The 14757-nt window shown below is 37.0% G+C and overlaps 1 protein-coding gene and 1 long non-coding RNA gene across 2 annotated transcripts in view; one reads left to right on the top strand and one right to left on the bottom strand.

Annotated features, from left to right (window-relative positions):
- Positions 1–14757, bottom strand: part of LOC109202267 (uncharacterized) — a 712495-nt gene that overhangs the window by 235195 nt on the left and 462543 nt on the right. The gene's annotated exons all lie outside the window — the stretch shown is intronic.
- iars1 (isoleucyl-tRNA synthetase 1) overlaps positions 689–14757 on the top strand; it is a 56365-nt gene continuing 42296 nt past the window's right edge. Inside the window, exons 1-10 of the mRNA XM_003454548.5 lie at positions 689–793; positions 1891–2014; positions 3358–3514; positions 3614–3733; positions 3992–4074; positions 6688–6805; positions 6943–7090; positions 11962–12049; positions 13664–13724; positions 13925–14020. Coding sequence (XP_003454596.1) covers positions 1896–2014; positions 3358–3514; positions 3614–3733; positions 3992–4074; positions 6688–6805; positions 6943–7090; positions 11962–12049; positions 13664–13724; positions 13925–14020 — 990 coding nt within the window. The 5' untranslated portion in view covers positions 689–793; positions 1891–1895. The remainder of the gene's footprint in view (positions 794–1890; positions 2015–3357; positions 3515–3613; positions 3734–3991; positions 4075–6687; positions 6806–6942; positions 7091–11961; positions 12050–13663; positions 13725–13924; positions 14021–14757) is intronic.

Raw genomic sequence — 14757 nt, 5'->3', positions numbered from 1 at the left:
TGGACCTCTTGCCAGAAAAGCTTCACTGTGTTTTGACAATGATATTTCCTCATTTTGGGTTTTGATGATGTTGGCAGTCTTTAACATGTCAGACCTGAACCGCCCAAACATGTTCAGTGGGGCTGAGATCTGGTGCCTTTTAGCTTAGGCACATGACTTAGAGCATTTTCACATCTTTTGTGCCCTATCCATGGCAGAGAATTATTATTCCACAAAAAACAAAACAAAAAAACCTGTAGAGGTGGAGTCAACTAGAGCAAATACCAAATATATATATATTATGCATAGAGGCTGAACTTAAATCTATTTTGCACTTCGTAAAGTCTTTGTATCTTAGGAAGTAAATTTACTGAAAATACAGGGTAGTCAAAATGTTTAAGATTTTTTTATTAATTGAAAAAAAAATGTTTAAAACTTGTGGTTGATTTTTAAACCTTTAAGAGATGGCATATACTCATAGGAATGAACAGAATAACATATAAAAAGAAAGAAAGAACCAAAGTGGGAACAAAATATAATTTAGTCGTAGTAAAAGTTAAACAAGCAGATTAATGATGTGTTTTAAAACACGAATTTCATTATTTAAAAAAATAACTGAATTTCAAGATAGGATTAGGAGATGTTTTTGTGGAGTTTCGTTTTTGTTTTGTTGGCCCTGCCTATTTAATTTAGCGTTTTATTTTTATTTTCATACAACAACGCTGTTTGCTGTCCGTTAGTCGTCACTTCCGCTCACGCTCTGACTCCAGCTTGCATCATTTCTCGTGTCTTGTCAGCCGGGTGCAGACAGCATGTGAGTACCTGCATTCAAACTTAGTAATGGCCTTAATATGAAGGTTTGGTCGCAGCCACACTCCGCTGTACATCTGTCAGTGTGAGTGAGCTACTGAACGCAATTTTTAATAAACTTTGCGTTTCCTTCAGCTATAAGCTAACTAACTGAAGCGCCGACTTACTAGCTTAGCCTTCCAGCTAACAACAAGGAGGCGTCATTTCTTTGATGTGAACTGACTGCTGTGGAAAAGTGATTTATCAGATTTAATTATCACATTTGGTCAAATATAGATATATATATATAACTTATAGCTAGGCTTGACTTTAGGGTTAAACATGAATCCTAAAAAAAGGGACAGCATGTTTTACTAAGAAAGTATTGAGCTCTGAAAGGTTTTTGGCACATCAAAGAACGAGAGGCAGATTTATTATAATTTTTTAGGTTTTGCTTTTAGTTTACAAATTTGTTTTGTCACTTTCAGTTTATTGTTTGCAAATGTGTAGATTTAAGTTAGTTGTTTTTATCAGTTGCTCTGTTTTAGTCCTTTTAGTTAGGGAAGTTTGTACAGTATTACAATAAAATACAGAAGTCTGTGAGAGAAGTTCACTCAGTTTTGCATACCTCCAGAGTTTCAATAAACATGTCCTTCAAAGACTCATCAGGCAAATTGTGATCTTTTTTTACCAAACTAACAAATACTAAAACTACTCTAGTTTTGTATTATTATTTTTGTTAACTGATTTTTTTTTTCCACATGCAGCTTTAGATTTTAGTTTTATTTTTAGTTAAGAACCTTTATCAGAGGAGCATGAATCGCATTCATTTAGAAAATATGCTTACAGGTAGTCTCATTAGGCGTTGGCTCAGTTTACTTATTTGATCAGAAACTTGTTATTGAGTCTAAAAGTTTTTAACTTGAAAGTAAGATTTAATTATTCACTTTTATAAAATAGGGATAACTAGGGATGTTTTAATAGGTGATCCTTTGTAGCTCTAGTTTGTTAATGCATTAAAAAAAAGATTTGTGCATGTGATGATCTGGGCAGGAAGCACAAACAGTAATTCCTGTTCTGTGAGTGTATTAAATCACATTTGAGCTTTGTTTGTCCTCACAGACGCAATGGTGGAGGCAGTTCCTGAAACCATTAAGTTTCCCTCTGAGGAGGAGAAGATTCTGCACTTTTGGAATGAAAAGGACTGCTTCCAGGAATGCCTCAAACAGTCCAAGAACAGACCCAGGTAAATCCAGTTGCAAATTTGCATGTTTTTCTTGTATCTGTATGGGTTTTCTCTAGGTGCTCCCATTTCCTAACGAACACTGAAAGCAAACCATATTTACACACAAGCTGTGAATAGCCTAAGATAATACTGGTTGAAGTGTGTTTAGATTAAGTTAGCCTTTTTGCTTGAAATGTGTTGGTTAGGACAATGTCCAGTATAAACGTCTAAAATCCACCATTTATTATAACTCATTGTAAAACACTTACGAACAGTTCTTTTAATTGTCATAACAATCTGTATCTGAGAGGATATTGTGAGGGCTTTATTGGTGCTTTTGAACAGCAGACATAATTTTGTTGTATTGCCTTAATGCTGGGTTTTTTATAAAGATTGATTTTAAGCATTCTGGCAGCTGGTAGCAGCCAGAGAAAATAGTTGCATTTCCTGATTGTCCAGTTTTGTTTGGCACCAATGTCTGAGTCATCTGCTGTCCATTGGAAAAAAACAAGGTAGCTATGAAAAGTTCACCAGTCATTTTGGCATGTTATGGTAATATAATATAAGATAGTGTATGGTAGTATAATATCAGAGCCTTTTCTGTTTGAAATGTGCATATTCTTCTTGTATCTGTATGTTTGATTGTTTGTTTTTGTTGTTGGGTTTTTTGCTTTTGTTTTTTGGAGTCAGCTCCTGCCCCTTGTTGACCTTGACTGGATAAGTGGTTAAGAAGATAACCTGTTGTTTAGCTCAGGTTAAAACTTGGATCTCACAAAAGTGTAATGAAAGTAAAAGTACAAGTGAAATGCAAATATTAGTGATTCATGCCACTCAGTGAAAGGCAGTTACACCTTCCATTATTCTTTTGTAGCTTAGGATCACACCTGTGTTTTTTTTGTATTCATTCTTTAAACTTGACTTGCAGATCAAATAAGGAAGCTTTTCTCAATCTACACTCTTAACTAAAGTTAAAACATTTCTTTTCATCAGCAACTGTGAGAAGGTTGTTTATTCTTTAATTACATGCAGACTGGATTACTGTAATTACTTATATGTTGAATTGAACAAAACACTAATATCACAGTTGTTATTACTGGTGTGTCAAAGTACAGCTGCTAGACTCCTGACTGGTACCTGGAAGGATGATGATATTTTGCCTGTTCTTAAATCGTTACACTGGCTTTTTCTGAAAATATTATTACTCATATATAAGTGCTTGTATGGAAATGATCCAGGTTATCATCCTATGACAACCCAAGTCCAAAACTCTGGAATTGTGTCATCTACCTCACTAATAGTATTTAAATACCAGCTGAAACCATACCTCTTTTTAATAGCTTTGCATTTGCTACCTCTCAAACCAGGTACACCTTCTACGATGGACCTCCCTTTGCCACTGGTCTACCCCACTATGGCCACATCCTAGCTGGTACCATCAAGGACATTGTTACTCGCTTTTACCACCAGAGTGGCTTCTATGTGGACCGGCGCTTTGGATGGGACTGTCATGGCCTACCTGTGGTAAGAATTTGCCATAGCTGTCTTTTTAATGTTTCAATTCAATGTTACAATGTGGTCTGTTAATATTTACTATTTGTCAAATCCTGTGTGATTATGTAGGAGTATGAGATTGATAAGACTTTGGGGATCAAAGGACCTGAAGATGTGGCCAAAATGGGCATTGCTGAGTACAACAAGCAATGCCGAAGCATTGTAATGAGATACTCCAACGAGTGGGAGGTGAGTCCGGTATATCTGACTAAAAGCAAAACACAGAGTGTATACTAAATAGTAGGGCTAGGTTCATGTTAAATTTTGCGGTCAATTTCTTGGCATTTGTAAGCCTGCATAAGGAGTGACCTTCTAAAGCAGTAGTAAATATGTGTTCTGACTTGCCTCTAAATTCGTATCATAAAAATCTATAACAAATCGCCCTGCATATATTTACCATGGTAATTTGTTCTTTTCATTTTTACGTGTGTTTGTAATTGTATCTAGGTTTCAGTAAACCGAATGGGACGATGGATTGACTTCAAAAATGACTACAAGACCCTTTACCCATGGTTCATGGAGACTGTCTGGTATGTATGTAAAAAGGGGAAACACAGTGTGGGAATAAGGAAGGGTGTTTTTGGATTTGCAATGTGCAAATTTCTGAACACAAATGCAGCCAGTTTATTTCAACAATGAGCAGCAGACTCTATCAAGAGCAGTGCAAATCAATGAAATGCAGCTGAAAGAGAATCTGTATATTCATGGGAACTATGTAGGGTCTCTGAGGTTTTGGGTAGCCGTTATCTGGCTAAATCTGACAGCTCGGGCAGAACGCAGGATTTATCCTGAGAGGGGGGTCCTTTGGTATTAAATAAGACCAACACGCATGATGTGTGTCCTGACTATTCGGGCATTAAGTTGCAAATATATGCTGTGTTTTCGGTTTCTTTTTCTCTGTGTGCTTTGTGAAGGTGGAGTTGTTTGTTTTGGCCAACGGACTGATCTGGTTGCACCGGCTTCTGCAAAATCTCAAAATACATTCAATGAGACTTGACCATTATGTTGTAGATTTTAAACAATTGCCCATTGTTGTGTTCTCTGTCAGTATGATCCCATACCAGTTCAGTAATGTTGACTGACATGGTAAATGGTAAATTGATTCTTATTATAGTGCTTTTCTACTCCAATTGAGCACTCAAAGTATTTTGTTTTTTAAATTCTGTGTTCTGATGTTTTTTTCTATCCAGCTATGCTTTTACTATGTGGACAGTGTGTTTGGGATCATTGTAATGCTGAAAAATGAAGCTGTTGCCAATCACATGCTTTACTGGTGGTATTGCATGGTGGTGTGACAGTACTTTGCAGCCTTCATAGTTCAATCAATTTTGACAAGCTCTTCAATGCCACTGGCTGAAATGCAGCCCCAAACCATGGCAGAACCTCCACGTGTCTTACAAATCACTGTAGACACTCACTGTTGTACCTGTCTCCTGACCTCCTCCATACATATTGATGACGAGAAATCTCCAGTTTGGATTCTTCACTCAGTCAGACCTGCTGTCACTGATTTTCAGTCCGGTTCTTGTGCGATTTGGCATACCCCAGGCTTCACCCCCCCCCCGTTCCCTTCCTTAAGAATAGATGCTTGACAGCCATCCGTCCACTGAGAGCATTTCTGATGAAGCTTCAGTGAAAAGCAGATAGAGGGACAGATGCATCTCTCAGGTCCTGAGTCAGGTCTTTTGAGTCAAGATTTTTTTTTTCTAGTTCCTTAAAGGCATAACTCTCAGGTCTTTATCTGCTATAGTAACTTTCTTTCTTTTGTCCTCCGCTTGGCAAGGTTCCATAAATTTTTAAGGACACACTTCACAACATGCTGAGATACACAATCTTTCATCTAAAATTTGCTCTTTGCGAATCAAACCCAAACAGAAAAACAAACAAACCACAAAACGCTCAGACTGTGCTATCTTTGGCATTTTTCATAGATTCAGCTGAAGAAATTGGAACAAGTTGTTTCTGTGAAAGGTTGCTCAAAGTGCAAAGATACAATTTAATATTAGTTCTCCTCTAAGTTTGACATAACATAACATAACATTGACAATAACAGACAACTTGCAGGTGTAAGAAACTATGACTAAAAGGCTTTTTGTCAATTTTTAACCAACAAATTATTGAGTTAACCTTGAATACCTTGGTGGATGCAAGTAATATTTTAACAAGTAGCTTTACCCCACTCTACACCCCTACAAAGTTTTATCAGAATTCATTCAAAACTTTTTAAGCTATTGTCTTTAAAGACAGAATTGCATGCAAACACTATGAGGTGTGGCTCAAGAGATTTGCACGCTATTGAAAATGAAAGTTCTTTGTGGATAAAGAGCCCTCTGTGTGTATAGTGAAACAGTGTATACACAAGCTGCAACTATACACAAGCTGTAACACGCAAGCTGCAACTTTTCTGACCTTAAAACATCCATTCAACATTGTGTTAGGCAATTGTTTTCTTTCTTGAGATGCTCAGTGTCAAGACTTCCTCTGTAACATTTAAATAGCCATGTTGAGGGCAGGAAATATGTTCTGTTCTACACATTTAGGTCTTTGAACAGTCATAACATTGACATTGTGTTCACAGCATTTTGCACAGCTTTTGTAGTTTATTGCATATTAAGATAAAGGTAGAAGAGTGCAAGTCCCAGCTTTATGTCTTTGCATGAAGGGGAAACACTGTAAACACTGTAATACTTGCATCAGAATTCACTCTCTGGTAATAATAAATGATGCAGTTGATGCAAAATATATCAGTGGATTCCCTGTGAGAAGTGAGGATGAGCATCTCTTTTTCTCATAGTGGTTATTAATTAAAGGCTTCAGCAGGAAAATAAGTTTTGAAATTCATCAATAATACAGCCTGTAGGAGAGTATAAAATGGTCTTTAACTTAGCCTTCTCTCATTTCTTCTCACCACTGGCCCATGACCTGACTCTTTTCATAAATGCTCTGTCATATTTGATGAATGCTATGAGGGAAATCAATCTAAATGATTTTTAACTTTACCAGAGAGATAAAGTTAACAATTTTATGTATTCATGTGTGAAACTGTTGCAATGGAACGTACTAGTCAGTCTTTGAAACTTGTTGCATTTTGTGGAGTTGATCTTTTCTTCTTTATTTTAAAATGTCCATTTTCTTTCTCTTAGGTGGGTTTTCAAACAGCTGTATGACAAGGGTCTGGTGTACCGTGGTGTCAAAGTCATGCCTTTCTCCACTGCCTGCAACACCCCCTTGTCCAACTTTGAGGCCCATCAGAACTACAAGGTTGGCACAGAACATTACCTCTTTACATATTTGCTGGTGTAATGTAACACTGCTATGGTTGCCACTATTGTAAGTGCAGGTGCTGTACTTCTTAAAACAAAGTTGACCTTGTTCGTATGCTTAATTCTGGTCTCCAGGATGTTCAGGATCCCTCGGTGATTGTTAACTTCCCACTGGTTGAGAATGAGGATGTTGCTTTGATTGCCTGGACAACCACACCATGGACACTGCCGAGCAACCTGGCCCTGTGTGTGAACCCAGAATTACTTTATGTCAAGGTCAAAGGTGAGCAAAGAACATAGCACACGTCCTGTGCTGCAACCGGGTACTTTTAAAGGGTTGCTGTTTCTTCAAGTCATTGGAGTTATGCACCTTGTTCCTTACAATCAGTGGTTTTACACTTTTTTAACAATTGCTAAATGCTACAGTAAAGAGGAGCAGGTCATGGAGAGATATGAAGAAAATGAGAGAAAATATTATGACAAAAAGCAACACTGTAACTGTAAAAATGTAAGCGAGGAATGCAGCAGAAAATAGTTAATCATGTAAATTGGTATATCAGTATATTTATTTTACCACTTAATGCGTACTTGATACTTATCATTTATTGATAACATGACATATGTGCTCTTAATGATTGATACAGTGGAGTATAAGTGGAAATGCATTCAAATATGATTCTGTTTTATGGTGAAGGAGTTGTGGATATCATTTTAGTTTTGAGTGATTTCTCCCTGCGATGAATGCCAATAGACATTAGTTGCTTTACCAGCAATTTAGCCTAAAACAGACTCTGGTAAGGAAAATTAAGAGTCTAAAGAACAAATGTATTAATTTTTTGTATCATCTACTGCAGTGTTTCCCAACCTTTTGGAGCCACGGCACATATTTAACATTAGAGAAATCACACAGCACACCACCAAACAAAAACGTCACAAAAAGCATATTGATGATTTTTCCATGCACCAGGCATAGCGGTTTGTCCCCAGTATACCTTTATTGCTTTCTTCTGACCACTACTCTTGCTAGGGCCTTCATCTGGGTTGAAATTTTCTCCAGGACCCAGGTCAGATTGACTGCTTTTTCTTTTCAAATATTTATGTATTGCTATTATGCGCTATGTTATCTCACTTGCACAATGTCCTCTTCTGTTTTACTGGCAGTTGGCAACCTATTTAATTGGAACAAGAGGTTGTACTGCCTCCTAGTGGAAGAGAATGTAATTGTTCTGCCCATTACTCATGCCGTCGCTTAGAGTACCAATCAGATGAAACCAGATAATCCTCCACGGTACACCTGATCATTTCTAGTGGTTGGGAAACCCTGATCTACTGAATGCATATAAATTCCAGTGGCACTGTGACACATTTAGTTTATGGAACTTTTAACTGCACAGTCTCATTTTGGGACATTAGCACTATATGGCTTAGCAATTTTTGCATATGTAACCTTCAGCTGAAAATTTCTCTCACTCTTATCATATCGCCATGATAGAATCATGGAACATGTGGTGATTAAAGGCAGCTAAGGCCAGCTGTGTTTAGTGAAGTTGTTTCATAATCTAGCCAGGTTAAATGAAGAAAAAAAATAACAGCCACCTTTGTGCTGCTGAAAACTCTGGCTTCAGGCTCAGCATACCGCGCTAACCCATTAATCTTCCTTTGCAGTGCACCACTCAGGACAACTAGTTTTGTTAAATGATAGTGCTTAAATGCTGATGCCTGAGGCAAAACTTTTCTGACTGAAAATCTTGTTTCCCTTGTGGCTTCAGTGTTTTGGACCACAGTATCAGCTGATAGATGTTTGTTTTCTTTTAATTCAGAAAGAACAAACAAGAACAAATTAGCTGAAGAGGAGTGCTGCTTTTGCAAATTGCACCCGTAGGAAATAATGGACCCGTAATGTGTTGGTGTGACTGGAACTTTGTTTTTATCTTCAAACAAAACACACAGGCAGTAACTTGCATGAACATCAGTTATGATCATGCAGGATTTATCCTTAAGTGAAAATACAATCACCCACCTAAATTGCTCCTTTCAGGTTTAAACAACAGAATCTTACATAAGACTGTTTGCGCTAATGGATTCATAGCCAACTTGCATTAAAGTATTTTTGCAATTTTAAGCAATAACTTTTAAACAGAAAGATCTAAAACTTTCTCTATACTCTGCAGAAAAGAGCGTAAAGCTAAACTACAATTGAATAAATTACAGATTTTTAACAGCCTTAATCCAGTTTTTATTCTGCTGGACCACAATACTGTACACAAACCCATTTTCCAGTTTCTTAATGAAAACTAATGCAGTAGTCTAATTCAACATTCTTACAATAAATCCTGCTTTCATGAAGATCACAGTGGTTGATTGAAGTTTCAGAAAAAGTGTTTGTTTGTCATGATTTAGTTTGCGTTGCTGTTATTTTTTCAGTCCATTCATTTTAATTAATTGCATGGCTGTTGTATAAAGAGCTACACCAATGAAACCTAGTTGATGAAACAAAGTATACATTTTTTCCCAATATTTTTTTAATGCAAAAAAACCCAAACTTTTGCAATAATTAGAGGGTTAATTAATTATATTTATATTGCCATATATAAATCATTTTACAGCAACCTTTAATACAATGAACATGTTTAAAGGAAATGCAAATGTATAACTAATAACCTCAGGAAAAAAATCTATATCAGCTATTGTTTATTTATGGTATTAACACTTATGTTTCCTAATGTATCAAGATGTGTTTTTTGGCTTTAGCTGGTAGGGGTGCGTGTGCGCGAGAGACATTGTGTAGCTCAAACCTGAAAATGTGGCTGAACCTCAAATCAGGCCACTCAAAAAAAAGCCTTGTCCTTGTTCAAATATAAAAAAAAAAAAGATCCTCAAGAGAGGTGGCTACTGTTTTTCTGTTACCCTCCTGCTGTAGGTTTTGGTTCCCTATGAGAGAAACTGGTGGGTTTTTAAAAGGATGACCTAGATTCCTTTTACTTTGGCGTAGCGCAGATGATACTGTAGGGGGCAGTGTTGAAGCACAGTCCGTTATCATTACTGCACCGCCTGTGCTGCATGGGAGACCGCCTTGGAATACCAATGAATGTGGTCTTTTTTCCTCTCTCTTTTTTTTTTTATCAGCTCAGTCTCTTTTTATCTCTCCTTGTTCACTCACTCGATCTTCATCCCAGTTCTTCCTACTCTTTTCTTATTGCTTTCTTTGCTTTCAAATCCACCTGTTTTCGTCCTTCCTTGTGCTTATTTCCTCTCAGTCTGTCTCTTTTAACGTCTGCCTGTTTCCCTCGCTGCTTTTGTCGCTGTTTGAGTTGGGGGCTGTCAGCAGGTCTGAGCTGTGCAGTCATTTGTCACACGACAGAGGGGAAGAAACATCTTTTATTGATGCTGCCCTCTTGTCGCTCTTTTTTTGTGTCTCAGTGTCTCAGGCCATTTGGTTTTTGCCCTCTTCACAAGTGTCATCTTTGCTGTTACTGGGGACGCGTCTTTTTATGTTTCTTAAAATCTGTCTTTGGCTGTTTGCAGAAGAAGGTTCAGTTCTCCCCCCTCAGTGACGGCTGTATGACAGCTATCATCATTATTATTATGATGATGATGATGATGGACCCTATCAGAAACAAGATGTTACATCACTGTTACTATTATTATTCACAAATCGACCTTCAGAAGTGAATACAGCACAGCTATGAGACGAATGGATCTGAGCCATGTTGGATGAGTTGCTATTTATCATTACCTGAAATTCAGGTCAATAAAGATAAATCATGCTGCCGTGGCTATTTAGATGACAGACTTTGAAAAATCACCAGGATGCCCCCCACGCATCACATCATATAAATCTGCCTTGTCATTCCCCCTTTGTTATACATACTGTGAGATTTCAAAGCTATATGGAAAAAGGGGAAAATGCAACGGGGACCTGCTGGCATTGGTTTCATTTTTAGCTATTTATACTATGGGACTGAGCAACTGGAGGACCAGGTCCACTGTCGTATTTTTTTTATTTGTGCGATTTTTTATTCATTTATTTTTTTCCCCAGTTCTATTTATCTAATTTATGGGTCTGCTCTGGACTTGCTAAATGTTCAAAGATGGTGTGATGAAGAGCTGAAAACGGACACGTTTTTCATCACAAAGAAAGGAACAAATGAGTAATGATGGAAAAAAATAAATAACTAGCAAAATGGCAATAGTGAAACTGCTATTGCACACAGTCAAGCGTAAGTTCTTATATCTGTTTATACATACGTACTTATGTACATTAATTTTGAATTTTAGCCAAAATTAAAGATTAAAAAATTTGGGAAAAGCTATGAAAATGAGCTTCAGGTGTCTTTCTAAAGTTTTGGTGCTAACATTCCCAAATCATGATCGTCTTTGCTTTTAAAATCACAGTGTGGAACAGTCAAAAGGCCCCCAGCTGGTGACTGGTGAGGCAGATCGCTGTAATAAGGTCTCAACAGGTCCATTAAACATACAGGAGCCTGGCCATGTAGGGATTTATATGTAATTAAAAAAACATTTTTTAAGTGCATTTCTGCAATGGCCATCAGCTAATTTGTTAGCAACCTAGCTGCTGTGTTCTGGACTATTGAGAGGACTGAGCAATGAAAGTAAAAAGTCTGTTGCCATAATCTAGTGTGAAAAAATTAAATTGTCTGTTATGTGTGTATTAGTTCCAAGTTATTGGAGAATATCCCCAATGCTCTAAATGGCTATTAAGTAAAAAATAAAGATGTTTATGTCTATAGTGTTATCACACGTGAAGAAAATGCACTAGTTACATCCTCAGAAATCTTTGTTGCTGACCAGCAGTGCACGCCTAAAGATATTAAGTTTGCTATTATATGTTCTTTGCTTAATGAATGACCATTTGTGTTCCATTTCAGATGTAGACAAACTGAAAATTTGTCAGTCAGCTGCCTGAATAACTGTTGAGTCATTGCAAATCTACATCGTTCTATTGCCTGAAATTGAAAGTGTTTGTGGTTAAAGTGCACCTACATTTAAAAGCAGCAAATTACTTGGTAAAAGGAGTCTTTGGTTAATGATTTATCTGGATTGATGCTCTCCACAGGTGTGATGGGAAATTTTGAAAAGCAAGAAAATTACAAAAAAACTAAAACCAACGTGATTTTCTATTTTGTCTCTCAGATAATACCACAAATAAGACCTACATCATGATGGAGGCCAGACTGGGGGCTCTGTTTAAGTCAGAGAGCGAGTACACTATCCTTGACAAGTGAGTACAAAGGCTATATAAGTGAAGAAAAAGATAAAACGTTCAAAGGATTAATTTTTTAAAAATGTGCACACTTCAGTCTGTTGGCACCAAAGTGCAGCAGTCTATTGCTGAGCTACTGGGGAAGTAATTTCCCTTAGGTGAATATACTGTACAATACAGTCCTACTTTATTAACAAGAAGTCAGCTAGCAACCAGAGCTGTGAATAAAGGGTACACAAAATACGAGCCAGCAGCTGCTGTTTCTTTTTGTTAGGAGCATTTCTAGATTTGTGCCCTGATTGCTGGCGTCATGACTTATGTTAGTTGCCTTAATTTGCTTTTCAAAATTAAAGCTGTTTCAGCTGACAAATGCTTCTGAAAAGCAATAAAGAGAAAGTAACCGTGTTGTGCTATGTAGTTACTGAAGCATTTCCAGATTTTTGTTTTTTGTTTTTAGTCTCAATTTAATTGGAAAAAGCTGAAGTGAAAGTCTAGATAGCAATACGTGATTGTTTTGGAAATATGGTTGTTATTATATAATTATAGTTATTTATGTAATGTTAACATTTTGTACTTGAAACCCAGCTGCTGCCTTTTTCAACAAGTAAGAAACTCGTATTTAATGTTTCTTGTCAAAGGTTTTTTGTTGAGTTATGACTTCTCTTCCAGAGTGGCTAAAATTTATTTGTAACAGCCAAATTAGGAGAGGTTGTATTTTACCAGCTAAGTGTTGTTCTTTGCAGCGGAAAGGGGAAAAATTCCAATTTCTCAGCTCACTGGATGAGTCTGGAGCACAGGGAAAGCACATAGCAGAAAAAAATAAAGTATAGTGGGATGAGGAAAACAAGTGAGTGAATAAAGACTACAGAATTTACTGAAACCTGATGGAGCAAATTTCTAGGCATGATTTATCCCCTCTCATCCAGTATATCAGATAACTGAACCGGTGATGTAAACAAGACAAAAAAAATGTCCTTCCTCTTCTTCTTCTTCCACAAGGACAAAACCCTTAAACACAGACACAGACGCCTTTATTTGAACTATGATTACAGAAACGGTGCATCGGGACTGTCTCAGCTGCCAATATGAACGCAACCCTTAAATGGAGATCTCACAAAGATCCTGAGGCAGTTTCTGTCCTTACCAAGAGAAATCACCTCCCTTTTTTTAAAAAAACATTGAACGTCTATCCTTTACTGTGAGATAAGTTATAAAACTGTAGCATAAAGATGATTTGTCTGAATTTTTTTGTGTGAGCCTGAGAGGTGAAATTCAAGGCTAAGAAAGTCCTCAGATTACTCTCCGCTGTTTCTAAGGCTTAAACACCATTACATAAAGCTACTGCTCACAGTTCTAACTCAAGGTGACTCAGATAAGTCCATCAACATGTTGTTCAGCTCCTTTCTTCTCATTTATTTTGTGCCAGCTCGACAGTTGGAGGGACACTGTTTAGAAAGATTTTGGTGCGGAAAAACAAACTGTTGTCTGGATATAAAAAGTGGAATCAATATGAGGAAACTTCTTTTGTCCTGTGAAGCTGTGCTTGTACAGCTTTTCTGCTGGTTTGTGTCTGCAGTAATTATGAATTAAAGTTATTGTAAGAAGGTTTCAAGTGTTTTATTTGCTTTTTAGATTTCCTGGTAAGACACTGAAAGGGAAAAAATACAAGCCTCTTTTCCAGTACTTTGCAAAGGTTAGTACAGTTTTTCTTCCTGGTTGTTTCACAGTTATGCCTAATGTTTTTCATAAACTAAACAGTATGCCTGTCTTTAATTAACACAGCACAGTGACACCTCTATTTACGTCTAAATGCATCCATGAGTTTGTATTGTTGCTGTACTACTCAACCTGTCCTCACCCTTCATCTAATGTCTTGTCATTTTTTAAATTCAGTGTTCAGAGAAAGGAGCTTTCCAGGTTTTGACGGATAACTATGTCAAAGAGGAAGAGGGCACAGGAGTGGTCCACCAGGCACCTTACTTTGGAGCTGTAAGTAGGATCTTTTCTAAAATCATGCAACTGTGACAACATGCAATGCTCATTACATAAGGGGAGCTGCAAAAAGTAAAATTAAATGTTAAAGAAGTGTTGCTCTTTGTTTATAGTAATCATAAAAAGCAGAAGAATTAAAGGTTCAACTGATAAGTTACTTCATAGATTCTCGCAATGCTATTTTAAACAATTATCTTATGAGCATCAACATCTTATGTGGATTTATTGGGTGTTTTTTATCTGAAGTAGGATGCTGTTTCTCTTGCCTGATAATTTAAATTCTTTTAATTAAATGTATGCATTTAAGATGAGATGAAACGAGCACACACATTTTCGAACGCATTTCAAGTTGAGGTGTATTGTTGTCGAGGAGTGTTTGTTTTGAGTGCTACGGTATCAGTGTATTGAGTCCGATGCAGTAGTGCTATCGGATGTATTGGGTCATTGCTAATAGGTTAGATGCCCTTGCCAAGGGAAGACGAGTGCCCCAGTGGCTATAGCCAGCTTGGAATACCAACCAACCGTCTTAGCTTTCTGTACAGCAATCTCTGAACTGTTAATAACACCCTTGTAGTTAGCATCTCATTTAAATTTGCATTTATTTGTTTATTTTTACCTAGTCGTCACATTAATTTTGATCTTCTCAAAAAGATGAAAAAGATATTCTTCAGTTAATAATACCATATCAAAAACAAGCACATTGTACAGTAAAAGGGAAAGGACTGTCAATTTAC

Source organism: Oreochromis niloticus, linkage group LG5 (assembly GCF_001858045.2).
Source record: "Oreochromis niloticus isolate F11D_XX linkage group LG5, O_niloticus_UMD_NMBU, whole genome shotgun sequence".
In the NCBI taxonomy this organism is placed as follows: Eukaryota; Metazoa; Chordata; class Actinopteri; order Cichliformes; family Cichlidae; genus Oreochromis; species Oreochromis niloticus.
Note: the sequence above shows the minus strand (reverse complement) of the source record. Positions and strands in the feature narration are given on the sequence as shown.